Source organism: Hibiscus syriacus, unplaced genomic scaffold (assembly GCF_006381635.1).
Source record: "Hibiscus syriacus cultivar Baekdansim isolate YM2019G1 unplaced genomic scaffold, ASM638163v2 tig00111388_pilon, whole genome shotgun sequence".
Taxonomy (NCBI): domain Eukaryota; kingdom Viridiplantae; phylum Streptophyta; class Magnoliopsida; order Malvales; family Malvaceae; genus Hibiscus; species Hibiscus syriacus.
The window spans coordinates 948437-965894 of NW_024063076.1; the positions used below are offsets into that span (position 1 = coordinate 948437).

Genomic DNA, 17458 nt, shown 5'->3' on the forward strand with positions numbered 1-17458 from the left:
ATTGCGCTTCTTTTGCTACTGCACTTTATAATCTGTGTTTGATTGATCTCAAGTGTCAATGTGACGTTCGAACCTTCGATTGCCCCTTCAATTGCAAATTCCTAACATGCCTTGTCAGGCAAATCACTGTTCGTCTAGAAGATTACTTAGTTTTTGGCTTAATTAACTAGCACATCCTTGCCGCAAGACAAGGTAAATGCTTATGATATTATAATAATAGAGATAAAATGTCTTTATCATCTAGAAGCCTTGCTAATCATTTATTTCTAAACCAATGGAGTTTTCTAAGCTTTTCATTGCCCTTTTCATTTTTCAAGTTAAGTTCCCTTGCAACATGTCAACCCAAGCAGCTCCTGCAAATTCGAACCTCTTCCGAGAATACATAGGAGCTGAATTCAATAATGTTAAATTCAGTGATGTTCCCATTCATTCAAGCGTTGAGTTCCACTTCATTATCTCGTTTGCCATAGACTACGACACCTCAGGCTCTCCTTCCCCTACAAATGGGAAGTTCAATGTCTTTTGGGACTCCGATAACCTCGGCCCTTCCCAGGTTTCTTCCATCAAGAGCAACCATTCAAATGTTAAAGTAGCTTTAAGCCTAGGAGGGGACAGTGTGGGAGATGGCTCTGCTTATTTCAACCCTTCCTCTGTAGATTCTTGGGTTTCCAATGCAGTTTCTTCACTCACTGATATCATTCAACAATACAACTTGGATGGGGTTGATGTTGACTATGAGCACTTCAATGCTGACCCTGACACTTTTGCCGAGTGAATTGGCCAACTTATTAAAACCCTCAAGAATAACGGTCTAATCTCTTTTGCTTCCATAGCTCCATTTGACGACGATGATGTTCAAAACCATTACCAGGCCTTGTGGAAAAGCTATCGTGGCCTCATAGACTGTTAATTTCCAGTTCTATGCCTACGATCAAGGAACAACAGTCTCTCAGTTTATCAATTACTTCCACACCCAAAGCTCTAACTACAATGGTGGCAACGTTTTAGCCAGCTTTATAAGCGATGGGAGCCGTGGCTTGACACCGGAAAACGGTTTCTTTACTGCCTGCAGTAGGCTCAAGAGTCGGAACAAACTCATTGGTATATTCATTTGGTCTGCGGATGACCCAAAGAAAAATGGTTTCCGCTATGAGAAGCAATCACAAGCTCTGCTTGCAATTTCCCACTAGTGTTTTTAATGTTAATTACTTTTAAAAGCACTGAATATGAGTTAAACATTTACATTATGGGATGTAATATAGATGTATTGCCTTTGTTGTATAAATATACACCAGATATCTGTTGTGTGCCTCTCTCATTCTATTGGTACCTAAAATTTGGTTTTGCTATGGTTTTAATCTAGTTGATTTGTGCAATCACCTCAAAAAATTAAGAGATGACCAATCCGATTGTTAAGCCTTACATAAAGGGAGTTCATCATACATCAAACACTTGCGAGCAAAAGCAGTTCATGAGTTGAGCATCAGTCATACTATCTGTTTCAAAGCTTTTCACTGAGAAACCTGGACCTGCCGTAAATATGGATATGTATGAGAGTTGATACATACACACACATACAGACATAAATAGTTTTACATTTGTTTATTATATAATAATTGGTCAGTTTCCACTGGTTTATGTTGTCTTTCTTCCTTATAGAACTTAATACTATGGATGTATGTTTTTTAGCATTTGGACTTAGAACTAATTATATGGTTATTAATTGAATATCATGGTATTGTCTTATCGTGTCTAAGAGCAACAAATTGTTGAAAATCACCCAAAACATATTATTCAAAGAAAACAATAAAGAATTGGAACAAATTGAAGGAGAATTGTAATTCCTGTTGTAAAGAAAGCAATAAAGAAAAGAAAAAAAGACTATTTGGGCTTCACTTAGTATGAAAATGTGGTATTACTACTCCTAAAACATTAAAAAACAAAAACTAGGAGAGAGCCTAAGAGATTGGTTTCTTCATTTTGGTGGATGGAAGAAGATGGCATCATTGGTTCTCTTAGACCTGAAAAGCTTCTGTCTCAGCCGGAACCTTGAAAGCAGCCTGAAGAACTTCAGGGGAGATAGCCTTCCATGCCCCAATCCTCCCAGCCAAGTGAGTGAATACAGGGCTACAATACCAAATCAAATCATAAGTCACAATTAAAACTACTTAAAAAGTAACGGATTTCAACTCCGGGTTTGAGAACAAGTGGCTTACTTGGGAGTGGTGATGATCGAAAACCATGACAAACCATCCGAATCAGCAATCTTTGAAACAACAAAGAACCTTGGCACTATCAACAGGTTACCTGCCTTCAAAATGGTTTCCAGGACCCTTTTGCCATCTACACCCACAGCTTGGAGACGACCACTTCCCTTTACAATATACGTAGCCTGCAAGGCTGAATCACAGGAAAAACCAGGGGAACACATTGCATTACCTTCTAGCCTAACAAGACCAGCCCATCCCAACCTGACCAACAAATGGTAAGTTTCTAGTGTTCAACAGCACCACGTTGCCAGCATTCTTAATATCAGTATCTAATGGAGCTTCCTCGCAGTTCAAGGCCATTCCTTTCCGGTGAAATGGCTTTGGTTCAGGCATCTAGCTTGACAATTCCTTTGCCTTGTTGATTGCCTATGAGGACCTTAGCAGTATCATCATCAACATCCCACGCCCTCTTCACAAAGTCAGTTGTGAAACCGGTAAAAATATCGTTGGCACCGGTTAAAAAGAAATCAGTAAACTGGCCAGCTTTGTGGCTTTTAGAGGTATCTCCCATAAAGAGAATCACCAACTCAGTATCATCCTCATTATACCACCAGATGATAACACCAAAAGGGAGAGCAATTGCATCGCCCTTCCTATTGCAATAAACTTCTCCACAAATTCAGGGATGTCGCAACTGGCCATTCAGGGAAAAAACTGACTAGTTACAACGATGGAGTCTTGAAATGATTTACTGAACTATTGGGAGTCACCACCAATCATTTTAAGGTACGATTGAAACAGCATAAAAATCAGACAATTTAATAAAATATTTTATTTTTATCGAAATACAAAGTTTGGGGTCTGCGAAAATCCAAAAAACACGTTCGAGAGTCGGTTACGCGTGGGGAAGGGTTAGCAACTCACAGCGCCCAGAAATTGGTACCTAGTCGTTTACCCTATATTTAAAATTTGAAAATTTTGATTTTGAGATTCATTTAATTTGGAAATCATTATGGATGCATAATTTAAAAAGGATAATCATTTATTAAAGCCAATAATATTTACCTCCTAACATGAATGCATAAGATCGATTGTTGACCCCATAAACAAACATTGCCTCAGGAATTGAAAAATTATAATGCGGCTTTAAGAAGGATATCGACCTACTTCGAGAATCACCAGTAGTCACCCATTGAGTATGAGTGCGGGAGATATACTATTGACTCCCTAATAAGTGAACATTGCCTTATATTTAAAATTAGATGCAATCAATTGATTAAGGACCTAATTACACTAGGTGGGTTAATTAAAGGCTTCTTCCTAACTTAAAGTGTCAAATTATGTAAGTTAAATAGACAAGAGGATTAAACATGAAAATGAAGTCTCTAATATTAATTCTAAATTTTTAACCAATTATTTAATCGAATAATTGATTTGAGCAATCAGACATCTTAATGTGAAATCCTAAATCTAATCATCCCTAATTAAAGAACTAAGATGAAATTGAACCTAAGGTGTAGGCTCTATTTGTTTATCTAATCAATTATGTCAATTGGAAAATCTAATTAGTAGTTTAGGTGTAACGCCCTGAATCCGGGGTTAAAAGTTTTAGACTAACCCGAGATGGGCATTGAGTTAATTTCTAACTTATAAGAGGTTTTGACCCAAATTAAAGTGGATTGGGCTTGAGATAAGCCCAACAAGGAGTTAAAAAGGGCATTTTTAATCTACAGTCAGAATTAGAGGAACCAAGGTAGTAATTATACCTTTTAAAATTTCAAAACACTGAAATCTTTAATTGTTTGGTAAGATCACGTCTGATACTATCTTTTTCTCAACTTTTTTTGTCTCTTCTTCCTCTTCAAATCTTCATCTTCTTTCTTATTCTCCTCCAATTTAAGCAAGTTAAAGGTGATAACTTTGGAACATGACAACCCTAGTTCAACAATACCAAGGTAAGAAGTGAATTCAATATCTTTAGAATTTTCTTTTCAACCCTCAACTTTACTACTTCACCATGGGAGCCAAGAACATATTTTATGGGGTTTAAGAGTTTTCAAGATTTCAGCCTATTTTTAATAATCCATAGGTTTATGAAGTGTTCTTATTACCTTCTTAACCATTTCTTTCAGATAGTAATCTATCCCTTGAAGTTTGTCTAGTGAGAAATATTGGAGAAAACTCCAAAGGGGAAGGATAAACTCACCTTTGGTTGAGCATTGGGTGTTTTTAGTAGTTTAGCATCAAAGACAACTTACTTTTGACTTAACTATACCATGTGTAAGTCATTTAGATGAAATGTAGTAGGTTACATGAGCTTGAAGCACTCTCATGGTAGATTTCATGTTTTAGAGTTATAAATATGTTTAAAGCCCTATTTATGCTCCTTTGTATCTACATAAAACATTAATAATGTTTGGGGACCTCACTAAGTCTTTAGGATAGAAGAATAGAAGTTTTTGTACCTATTTTATGCTATCTACATGTTGAGTTTCGATATTAGAAGGATAGTATCGAATCTTGTTCTTCTTCTTTGGCAAATTCGTGAGTTTCTAGGCAAAAGTATCGATTTTCTTTCAAGAGTATCGATACTTTGGGTCATAATTTTGAAACTTCCAGAAAGTAGCGAAACTAGGCAATCTAGAATGTTTAAAAATATCAATACTTGTAAAATATATAATTTTTTTGCAAGAGTATCAATACTCTTGGGCTAGTATCGATACTTTCAGTCTGTTTTGGACAAAAAGGCCAATTTTTAAGGGAATTAGACTCGAAGTACCCCAACACTTTAGTATATCCTAAAATAAGACTTCAAGTGAGAACAATAATTAATATCAGAACAGTAGAACCATAATATACCTAGGTTTACATAAAACTAGCATTGTTTGATGGTCAGGAAATAATCAGGACACCCGAGTTCCTTTTAATAGAAATACGACAGTCAGTGGATCCAAGTCAGTGCCACGATACTTCAGTGGCTGACTGGGCACCAGATGCCCAAGACTCGACGGATTAAGTTGGTGGGTGTATGTTTTTGACACATAATTTTGAATCTCACCTAGGAGTACCCAATGGTGCTTTGGTAATGCTAGAGGGGTGTGTGAGGTCCGAGATGCAAAATCCCTCAGTCGTACCATGATGCCAACCACATATTAGTAGTAAAATATTTAGCATGTTCAGACCTGTGTCACTTGCCACTTCATATATTGAGGAGATAATATAGTACAATTTTCAGTGAGGCACTGAACTCGTAAGCTCAACGTTCAGAATGTTTCCGTGCGCAAGTTCTTAAGGGCAAATTGCGGGGAGCTATCATCATCAGATATTCCAGTACAAAAAAGTATATTTCCAGAGGCCTTTCAGACTACGTCTTAAGTCATCTTTAGAGGGCACGTACTGTTATAGACCTTGTTATGTATTCAGTTGTAACTCTTGTTCAAACTCAATATTAGTATTATTTTGCGGATGCATTTTGGGAGCTCCCCATAAATTATAATCCCATATTTTATTATGTTTTTATATTATATCATAGATGATTAAATTTTAGAAATTTACAAGCAATTTTAAAAGAAAATTTTTTGGGTCACTATTTCAGAAGTCCCTTGTATCATTGTAATCCATGGATCTTCAGGTCAAACTGAATTAGAGTATTATATTTATTGGTATTAGAGCGTCAGATTTAGTCATTTTTAAGATCCATGGGTTAGATTCAGTTAGTATTTTTATATGTACATTGCCTCTAGAAAGTCCAAAGTACTTAAATAACTGAAATGACGATAATGAATCCCGTTCTTTTCTAATTTCAGATAGACCCTATAGAAAATGACCTAGATTATAGCCTGGATTACAGAGACAAGAGTCATACTTCACCACCGCCCAATATCAATGAAGGTTTTGTCTCGAATACCTACGACCGTCAGGATCCAACATATGCGGGGCTATAGAAGGCTACCTTCTTCAGGGACCTAACCTTCGTACTTAGGCATATAGATAGGTCTCTCTCTAGTTCTTTAGTTGTACCACTTCTCCCACCAACACCCCCAACTCAGTCATTAGCCTTTTTCAAGGAGTCTCCTGTAGAGTGGCTTCGCATATATAAAACAACCGAGTTATTTTTTTCAGAGGATGATGATCCTATCGTAGCAAACTAGTGGCTCAAAGAGACGTTTTGTACCCTTCAACAACTACATCTTACCCAGCAGTTAACTTGGAGTGTGTCACCTCCCTACTTAAAGGTGACACGATAGAGTGATGGGAGATTGTAGAGTTGACGGTGGAGCCAGAGAGGCCTACTTGGGAGCAGTTCCTCACCCAATTTAAAGAGAAGTACTTTGGATAGATCCACACCAATAATTTGATGGAGCAGTTCCTACACCTGACTCAGGGTGACCGCTCAGTGGTGAAGTATGAGCGAGAGTTTTTCAGGTTCAGTAAGTATTCGGTAGAGCTGGTTCTAACTGATGAGCATCACTGCTATCGTTTATAGAGGGCCTTCATGGCGACATTTTAACTCATCTTGCAGCAAATCCTCCCAGATTCTTTGCTCAGTTGTCCCACTAGGTGAAGGCAGTTGAGAGAGCCTTAGATAGGCAGACTAGGTAGTCTAGTGAGGCTATAAGACATGTCATGAGAGTCGCTGAGTGGATGAAGCCTTCTCTGACTCGGGCCAAGAGAGCCAGAGAAAGTCAAGGTTCTTTGAGGCCCTAACAACGCAGTCCCAAAATACCGGGCAGAGTTCGAGTCGTGGAGACAGGTCCGACTCGAGGAGGAGGCCATTGAACTTAACTTCTAAGAGTGTTGCTAGTGAGTCGATTGAAGGGTTCACATTTTCTCCACATTCAAAGTACTGAAGAAATACCCGAAGATATGCCAGTTGGGGTATGGAGATTGCTATAGTTATGACTCCATGGGTCATTTTGCCAGAGATTGCCCATGAGTTTAGGGTGCAACATCAGTGGTTACTCAACGATCGACACCGCTAGTGTAGATAGGCTGAGGATCGACTAAGGGTTGTAGTTCAGTATCAAAAAAACAAATTCGTGGGATAGCTAGATTAGTGGATGATGCAGAGCCTAGCATAACCTCCAGACAGTATACGGTGCGAGCCAAGGAGGAGTATGATGCGATAATGTCATATTAGGTACCTTTACGATATTTTCTTTACCAGTTACTGCATTGATAGACCCTAGTTCTATCCATTCTTACATATGCTCCGACTTAGTTCAAGAAATAAAAATCTTGATAAAGAAACTAGAGATAGGTGTTCGAGTCTCTATCCCACTAGGTTTAGACGTCCTGATGGATAAAATTTTCAGATGATGCCCAGTGAGGATTCGGGATCAGATATTTCCATTGGACTTGATGGAATTACCCTTCAGGGAGTTTGACTTGATCTTAGGGATGGATTGGTTAACCGAATATGACGTCAGTTTGAGGTGAAAAGCCAAACAACTTAAGCTCAGAGCTATCGATGTAACCAAGTTAGTGATGACCAGTGAGAGATATCATCAAACGAGGATTGTATCAGTTGTGTAAGGCCAAAATATGATTGACAGTGGATGTGAGGCCTTCTTGGCTCACATATTCAAAACTTGAATCTCAGTACTCACACTCGAGGATATCCGAGTAGTGCGAGACTTTCCCAATGTGTTCCTAGAGGAGTTGATGAGTTTATCACCTGAGCGTAAATTGGAGTTTGGCATTGAGGTAATGCCAGGTTCAATCCCAGTGTCAATTGCTCTCTATCACATGGCACCAATTGAGCTAAAGGAGCTGAATACCCATATTCAGGAGTTGCTAGCAAAAAGGTTTCATCCGATCGAGCATATCACCTTGGGGAGCACCAGTCTTGTTTATTAAGAAGAAAGATGAGTCGATGAGGCTATGCATTAACTACAGACAATTAAAAAAGCTAACCACAAAGAATCGTTATCCACTCCCCAGAATAAATGACCTCTTCGACCAACTTAGAGGAGTGTACGTCTTTTTAAATATTGATATGCGATCAGGATACTATCAGTTGATACGGTCATTACGAGTTCCTAGTTATGCCATTTGGACTCACGAATGTCCCAATGACATTCATGGACCTAATGAACTGTGATTTCTACCCATACTTGGACCAATTTGTAGTTGTGTTTATAGCCAACATCCTGGTGTACTCAAGATCAGAAGACGACCATAACCAACACCTCTGTATCGTACTTCAAACCCTCATAGACAGATGATTGTATACAAAGTTCAGAAAGTATGAATTTTGGCTATCAAATGTAGCATTCTTGGGCATGTCGTTTTAACTGACGACATGAAAGTAACCCTCAGAATATTTGGGCTATAGTTGAATGGAAGTACCCTAAGAATATGTCTGAGGTGCTTAGTTTTCATGGGTTAGTCAGGTAATATTTTTGGTTTGTTCAGGGTTTCTCGATGATAGCATCTCCATTAACCAAATTACTTTAGAAATGAGCTCTCTTTGTTTGGGATGAGAGTTAGTAGAAGAGCTTCGAGCAGTTAAAGGTCATCTTGATCCAAGCCCCAATGTTGACCCAACTAGAATCAGGTATGGACAGTTTTCAACGATGCTTCTTTGAATGGAGTTGGAAGCGTCTTGATGCAAGAAGGTAAAGTTCTAGCTTACATGTTCTTTCAGCTTAAGCCTCACGAACCTAATTACCCTACCCATTACCTTGAGTTAGTAGTAGTGGTATTCAACATGAAGATCTGGAGACACTATCTTTTTAGTGAGAAGTGTCATATCTTCAACAATAATAAGAGCCTCAAGTATCTTCTCACTCAGAAAGAGTTGAGCCTTAGACAACGAAGATGGGTTGAGTTACTTAAGGACTATGACTATGTAATATATTATCATCCAGGAAAGATAAATGTTGTAGCAGACGCCTTAACTAGGAAGTCAATGACTGAGTTGCGATATCTCCTAACGCGTTTGAGTTTATCTAGTGATGGTGGTTTGTTAGCTGAGTTTCGAGTAAAGTCAAAGGTTGTAGGTGAAGTCAAGAGGCTACAGAGTTAAGATGACCAGTTGAGAAGTCGAATCGAGTAGGTTCACCAGAGTGAGGCCTCAGGTTTTAAACTTTGAGATGGAGGTGTGCTATACTTTAAGAGTCAGTTGTACGTACCCGAAGATGCTCAGTTACATAATAAGATTCTCCATTAAGTACATTACAATCCACTCTCCGTACACCAAAGCAATAGTAAGATGTACCAGGAGCTTCGCAGATTGTTTTATTGGTCGGGTATGAAAAGGGAAATATCAGAGTTTTTCGCTAGATGTCTAGTGTGTCAGCAAGTTAAGACGGAACACCAAGTTCCCTCATGTTTGCTTTAGCCCATTCAGATCTCAGTGAAAATGGGACAGGGTGACCATGGACTTTGTGACCGGGTTACCAATTACTAGACAAAGACACGATGCATTTTGGGTCATAGTAGACTGCCTCATTAAATCAACTCACTTCCTCGTGGTTATGATGGATTGCACCTTAGAGAGGTTAGCTTAGTTATATATCCGTGAGATAATGAGGTTGCATGATATACAAAATTCTATCATTTCTGACAGAGAGCCTCAGTTTACTTCTTGCTTTGGTAACCTCTTCATGAGTCCCTAAGTACCTGACTACACTTTAGGACAACTTTCCATCCTCAGACAGATGGTCGGCCAGAACGAGTTATCCAGATTCTTGAAGACATGTTTAGGTGTACTATTATCGATCTGGAGGGTAGTTAGGAGGACCACTCACTGTTAGTGGAGTTTACCTACAACAACAGTTTACTGTCGAGCTTTAAAATGGCTCCATATGAGGCACTGTATGAAGAAAGTATGACTCCGCTTTGTTTACAGAGCTTAGTGAGGGTAAAATAGTAGGCCCAAACTTGATTCAAGAGATAAAAGAGAAGGTTTGATTGATTTAGAATCGGCTTAAGGAGGTTTCAGACAAGCAAATATCTTATGAGGACTTGAAAAGTAAGGACATTGAGTTCGCAGTAGGGGACAAGGTGTTCCTCAAGGTTTCTCCATGGAAAAAAGTGTTCCGTTTTGGGCGTAAGGGCAAGTTGACCTCTCGTTTTATAGGACCTTATGAGGTACTCGATAGAGTCAGACCACTAGCTAATAGGCTAGCCTTACCACCAAAGTTAGAGCACATTCACAATGTGTTCTATGTATCTATTCTTAGAAGATACTTCTCTAATCATTCACACGTTATACCTTTAGAATAGATTGAGGCTAGCTCAAACATGACTTATTCAGAGGAACCAATCAGAATCTTAGCGAGCAAAGTGAAGGAGTTAAGGAACAAGAGGATTCATTTGGTGAAAGTGCTATGGAGGAACCATGGTGTTGAGGAAACATTATAGGAAACAAAAGAGGACATGAAGCTTCAATATCCTCATCTCTTCTACGCAGGTAAATTTTGAGGGCGAGATTTTATTTAGGAGGGGAGAGTTGTAACATCCCGAATCCCAGATTAGAAGTTTTTGACTAACCCGAGATGGATCTCTGGTTAATTTCTAACTTGTAAGAGGTTTTGACCCTAATTAAATTAGATTAGGCTTGAGGTAAGCCTAACAAGGAGTTAAAAAGGGCATTTTTAATCTATAATTAGAATTAGAGAGACAAAGGTAGCAATTATACCTTTTAAAATTCAAAAGGTTGAAATCTTTAATTGCTTGGTGAGATTACGTCTAATACTCTCTCTTTTTCTCAACTCTTCCTTGTCTTTTCTTCTTCTCCAAATCTTCATCTTCTTTCTTCTTCTCCTCTAAGTTAAGCAACTTAAAGGTGATAACTTTGGAATTTGACAACCCTAGTTCAACAATACCAAGGTAGAAAGTGAATTCAAGATCTATAGAGTTTTCTTTTGAACCCTCAACTTCATCATTTAACCATGAAAGCCAAGAACGAGTTTGTGAGGTTTAAGAGTTTTCAAGATTTCAGTCCGTTTTCAATAATCTATAGGTTTGGGAAGTGTTCTTATTACCTTCTTAATTATTTCTTTCATCTATTAATCTATCCCTTGATGTTTGTCTAGTGTGAGAGATTGGAGAAAACTCCAAAGCTAAAGGGAATGAGAAACTCACCCTTGGTTGATCATTGGGTATTTTTAGTAGTTAGAATCATATGTAACTCACTTTTGACTAAACTATATCATTTTTAAGTTATTTATATGAAATGTAGTAGGTTACATGAGCTTGAAGCACTCTCATGGTAGATTTCATGTTTTAGAGTTATAAATATGTTTAAAGCCCTATTTATGCTTGTTTGTATCTACATAAAACATTAATAATGTTTAGGGACCTCACTAAGGTCTTTTGGATAGAAGAATAAGAGTTTTGCACGTATTTTATGCTCTCTGCAAGTTGAGTTTCGATACTAGAGTGATAGTATCAAAACTTGCTCTTTTTCTCGGGTAAACTCATGAGCTTCTGGGAAATAGTATCAATACTCTTTTAAGAGTATTGATACTTCGATACATAGTTTCAAAACTCCCATAAAGTATCAAAACTAGACGGTTCATAATGTTTAAAAGTATAAATACTTGTAGAAAGTATTGAAACTTTTGCAGGAGTATCAATACTCTTGGGCTAGTATCGATACTTGCAGTATGTTTTGGACAAAAATGTCAGTTTTTAAAGGAGTTAGACTTAAGGTACCCCAACACTTCAGTATTAAATAAGACTTCAAGCGAGAATAATTAATATCATAACATTAGAAACAAGATATAGCTAGGTTTACATAAAACTAGCCTTGTTTGTTGCTTGGGAAACAATCAAGACACCCGAGTTCCTTTTAGCATAAATACAATAGACGGTGTAACCAAGTCAGTGTCATGGCAGTTCAACAGCCGAGTGGGCGCCATATGCCCTAAGACTTGACGGAGTAAGTCAGTTGGTGTATGCTTCCGATGTAGAATTTTGGATCTCACCCAGGAGTACCCGATGGTACTTTAGCAGTGCTAGAGGGGTGCGTGAGCTCCGAGATGCAAAATCCCTCAGCCACACCATGATGTCAACCACATATTATTAGTACAATATTTAGCATGTTCAGACCTATGCTACTTGTCACTTCATCTAGTGAATACATATAGTATAGTACAGTTTTCAGTGAGGCACTGACCTTGTAAGCTCAACATTCGAATGTGTTTCCGTGTGCAGGTTCTTAGGGGTAGATTATGGGGTGCTATCGTCATCAAATATTCCAATGCGGCAGAGCTGATTTCCAGAGACCTTTTAGAGTACGTCTTGAGTCATCTTTAGAGGGCATGTACTGTTATAGACCTTGTTATGTATTCAGTCATAACTCTTATTAAACTCAATATTAGTATTTTTATAGATGCATTTTGGGAACTCCCTATAAATTGTAAACCCAAATTTTATTATGTTTTTTATGTTATATCAAGGATGATTAAATTTCAGAAAATTTACAACCAGTTTTAAAAGAAAAAATTTTGGGTCACTTTTTCGATAGTCTCGTGTATCATTATAATCCATGGATCTTCAGGTCGAACTAGATTAGAGTGTTACATTAATGACTAAAATGTGAGAAATCTAAAGTTAAGGGACTAAAATATAGAAAGTCTAAAGTTAAGGGACCAAATCTAAAGTTTAAGGATCTAATTATTAATTGAATTAATTATTTTAATCGAAAAATCAATTTGAATCCTTGGGCATGAAGGCAATGACCAAATTAAAAAATTTCCTAATCTAAAAAAGACTAAAGTGTGAAGAAACTAAGTTAAAGGATTACATTAGAATATAGGTATTAACATGCTAAGATTAGAATAAATTAAATTAAATTTAAAAGTAACATAATAATTTACCTTAATGAACATACGTGAAAAGGAATAAAAATAATTAAATTTAAAACAATGTAAATAAAAATAAATAATTTTAAAAGGAAAGAATAACTATGAAAAGAAAAGAAAAAATCAATTAAAATAAATAAATATAATATCGGAAATTTTGATTCGAACGACTTGAAAAGAAAAACAAATTAAAAAGTTGATAAAATAAGAATATGATAAAATTAATAATTCCAAATTAATATAAAATTAACAGCTCCCATCGCCGTGAGACAAGGCCGAGACTTTTAGAGCTATGTGACTACAGATGAGGGATCGATTGACACTGGGGGAGCATGATCAACATCATTAGTGGGGCATTGGAGGTCTCTTTCTCCTGCTCTGATTTTGCAGAGGATATTCACCCTCGTTGTGGTCCTTGGTAGAGGGAGAGCGGACCAGATGGTGAGCGCGTGAGCCCACGCATGCCAGCTGTGAACAGCTTCGCATGGAAGCTTCTGGAAAGGCGGCGGGAGCTGCAATCATAGAAACCCTAGGGTTTCTGCTTAGTTTGGGTAGTGGGCTTCCATTTAGGCTTAGGACAAATGTAAATGGGTCAAGGGTTTGAATGTAAAAATGAGTCTAGAGAGTTAAATGGGTAAGTTTTGGTGCAATGGGTCACGTAATGTCAAATGTAAATGGGTTTGGGTTATTTGATGGACTTTAGTGTAAATGGACATTTATTTTGAATGTGTTTAGATTTGGATATTTAGTAAATACGAACTTTAATTTTAATTTCAAAATGAATATATGGTTTCAAACCCACCCAATTGAACCCAATTAAGCAAAGCCTTAAATCCATTCACGACCAAAAATCTTCAATGTTCCCGTTAATTGCACGATCCCATGGACCACTTTCACAAGTAATTTTTGAACACATAAACAAACTCTGATCTTGTATCATAAAATCAAAAAAAAATAATAAAAGATTACAAGGAAGGGAATATAAAGTGCCCCCACTGTGTATGAACAATTCCCAAAAGGATCGGTAAAAAAGAGACATATGTAAAGATAATACCTTGAAGGACAGAAGCAACCTTCGAAGCGTCAGAGTAACGTGGAAGGGCGAAGCCATTCTTTTGAAGGGCCAACTTGGCTGCACCGATGTTGCCTTCACGAAGCATGCGGAGTTCATTGGGGGCACCAAGCATAGTAGCTTCCACCATCCTCACCGTACACTTTCTTTGCCAACTTTGGAGAAAGATGTAGTTCCACTTCCATCTTCTCTATTCACTAATGAAATTAACTCAAAATCCGTTGACGCAAAACGAAAATATTCAAGTGGAGAACGAATAATTGAAGCATTGAAATTTCGAGGTGTGATAGAAGAGTATTTATTGACCGAGGAATTGTACGAATCCAATATTTTCAAAACAAATAACATTTGTTGTTACACGACTCTCTAAAAGTTCAATATAAATAATCTTTAAAAAAATATAGATAAAAATTTGACTTATCCATTTAATAAAAAATTTTGACTTATTCATGTCAAATAAAAAATCAATTATCTTAATTGATTCAAGATTTTGATTAATGTAAAAAAAAATTGTATACGTAAACAATTAATTATCTTATTTGAGGCCTTATTAATGATTAATCAAATAGATTTAAAAATGAATATTAATTTTCTTCAAGAGAATGTTTATGTATTGAGTGCCATTATACATGTCAGTTGGCTGGCGTAAAATATTTCTAAAAATAGGTTTAATATAAAATTAAATACTTAAATTATATCTAGAAAAACTTCTTCGTGTTAAAAGAATTTTTGTTAAAAATATGTTTAACATTTTCTCTATTATATTTTTAAGTATCTATCTATATTTTTATTTTTAATAATAAAATATTTTTTTTAAATTAACATTTTATTTATATTTTTAAAATTAAAATTTTATTTATTATTTTTAAAATTAAAATATTAAAAAATCAATTTTTAGAAAAAAAGGTCGCACCTCACCCTCACCACCCACTGTCCCCTTCTCTCCCCTTCCCCGCAGCAGTTTACCAATATGCTCAAATGGTGAAAAAAAAGGAACGAATAATGAAGAAGGTCGTCTGACGTCACTGCTATCGTCGGTCTCCCTTCCCCAGGTTGAACCATCGGAACTAAATTCAAACTAAATCTCTCACCCATTAAATTTAGGCTTAGGGATTTTAAGTTTAGAGATTTATAGATTTAGAGAGATTTAAACAATAATAAAAGGGATGATCGACAATTGAAGTCTAACGAAGGGTGGATGGCCAGCCACGACTGGTTGAGATATAAAATAAGGATTTTAGTATTTTAGGGATTTGAATGAAATATTTTAGAGTTTCAAGGATTTTTTTGTGATTTTGAAAAAATAGATTTTTTTAAATTAATAATTTTTATTTTATAAAAAAACTTCAAAAAATATGAGAGCAATTTCTGTCAGATAACAGTCAAATTTAATAGCCATTATGGTGTAAGCATCTAAAAGTATAATGTTGGAAATTTTAGACACCTATTTTTAACGAAAAAATCTTTAGACACTAAATCATATTTTGAAGTACAGTTCAGACACTTACTTTTATATTAAGTCCGAAAAATAATAATAATCTATGATTAATCAAATCAAATATGAAAACTAATTTTCCCTCTCTTTTTCTCTAATCTAATTTTTCTCTTAGTATTTTTATAATGTCTCTTTTTTTCTTTTAATTTTTATTTAGTCTTTGACGGTATTAATTTTAATATTGTTGTCCGTCATGATTATTTTTTTTTGTTCTTTTTCATACTATATCATTTGTTTCTCTTTTTTTCTTGTGTTATTTTCAAATTTAAATAAGAATCCATGTCCTTATAACATGTTTTTCCCAGCTCTTGCGACACGTTTTTATACTCTTGTGACACGTTCCTTAGGACTTTTGGTTGGTTTTTTGCATACATTTGTTGTTGTGTTGGTGCTCACACAAAATCCTCACGACATTTTATTTTTAATTGGTTTGTCGATGGTCACGTAGTATCAAACTCTCAGTGGAAATGATTCTTTTTCCTTCATATCTTTGGATTTAATATTTTTATTTTATGTACGAGTTTTTTGGTGATTATTATCCTCAAGTTTCTCTTTGGGTGTATTTTTATTTTGATTCATTCCATTGTTTTTATAAATGAACTTTAATACATTTAAAATAATGGGTAGTCTATTTATTTTGAATGTTTGTCATATATATGATGTAAAGAGCATGCAAGAAACATATGTAATAAAGAGATTTCTTTTTGTGTTCCACGATTATTTCTTGTTACGCTGATATTTTGATTAAATATGAAAAGATGCTTCTAGTGCTCTTTATTATTCTTTTCGAAATCCCGTGATTGAGGAATTTAATGTAAATGTTGATGATGAGGTGGAGATTGATGATGATCAGATATATGATAAGGTAGAAAAATTGGATCAAGAAATACCTCCAAATAACACTCAAGGAACCACCCCAAAATATAATTCTGATGTTCCTCCAAGTGGCCCTTTTAAGAGAGCAAGATAATATGAAGTTTGGAAAGACTTGGGAAACCTGAAATGATAGACAATCAGTGAAAGATAAGATGTTTACTTTGCAAGGAACAACTAAAAGTACTTATTTATGGAAGTACTACTCATTATAAGCGTCACTTGGATAAATATCCACAAAAATGAATAAAGTTGCGAAAACAAACTTAATTAACTTCCTTCCATCGGATTCAAGTGTTGGATCACCTGATTTTTCATTTGTTAGTGCTTTGCATGATGGCAAGTTTGATGTTTTAAAGTTTAGAGAAGGCATTTCTCATTGGATTGTTATGCATGAAAATACCTTCCCAGTTGTTGAAGAAGAAGGTTTTAACTTGATGTTGAAACGAGGAATCCCACAATGGAAAAATGTGTCTCGTCATACTATAAGAAGTGATGCTTTCAAAACTTATGAGATTGAGAAGAGAAAGTTAAAAGAGTTGTTAAAGAACATAGATAGAATTTCATTGACCACTGATATATGGCATTCAAGTCCTCAAAAGATTGAGTATATGGTTCTTACCTCTCACTTTGTTGATCATGATTAGAAACTTTAAAAGCAAATATTGAGGTTTGTTCACGTACCACCTCCTCGAAAAGGCAAATACATTGCCAATTGCATATTCAAATGTTTAAAGGGGTGGGATATTAAGAATAAAGTAAGTTATTCTTCTTTTAAGTAATGTTTGCATACTTTTTTAATATTATATAAAATTCTATTCACTTATTATATTTATTTATTTATTTGCTAGGTTTTTACAATTTCGGTGGATAATGCAACTACAAATGATGTTTGTATAGAAATTTTAAAGTATACATTCTCAGTGACTAAGAGATTGAATAATGGTGGAAAGTTGTGCCATGTTCATTGTTGTGCTCACATTTTGAACAT

General features: G+C 35.9%; 1 protein-coding gene and 2 pseudogenes across 1 annotated transcript; 2 read left to right on the forward strand and 1 right to left on the reverse strand.

Moving 5' to 3' along the window:
- The first annotated feature begins 274 nt into the window (after positions 1 to 274).
- Positions 275 to 1190, forward strand: LOC120160039 (annotated as a pseudogene).
- A 755-nt stretch (positions 1191 to 1945) lies between these two features.
- LOC120159963 lies at positions 1946 to 3403 on the reverse strand (annotated as a pseudogene).
- Positions 3404 to 16709: 13306 nt separating this feature from the next.
- On the forward strand, positions 16710 to 17114 carry LOC120159964. The gene has a single exon (XM_039170446.1). The coding sequence runs from the start codon at positions 16710 to 16712 to the stop codon at positions 17112 to 17114; it is 405 nt and encodes a 134-aa protein (XP_039026377.1).
- The last annotated feature ends 344 nt before the right edge of the window (positions 17115 to 17458 follow it).

What these genes read in the sequence shown, in the direction of transcription:
- LOC120159964 (XM_039170446.1), top strand. Translation starts at nt 16,710, where the DNA reads ATGAATAAAGTTGCGAAAACAAACTTAATTAACTTCCTTCCATCGGAT.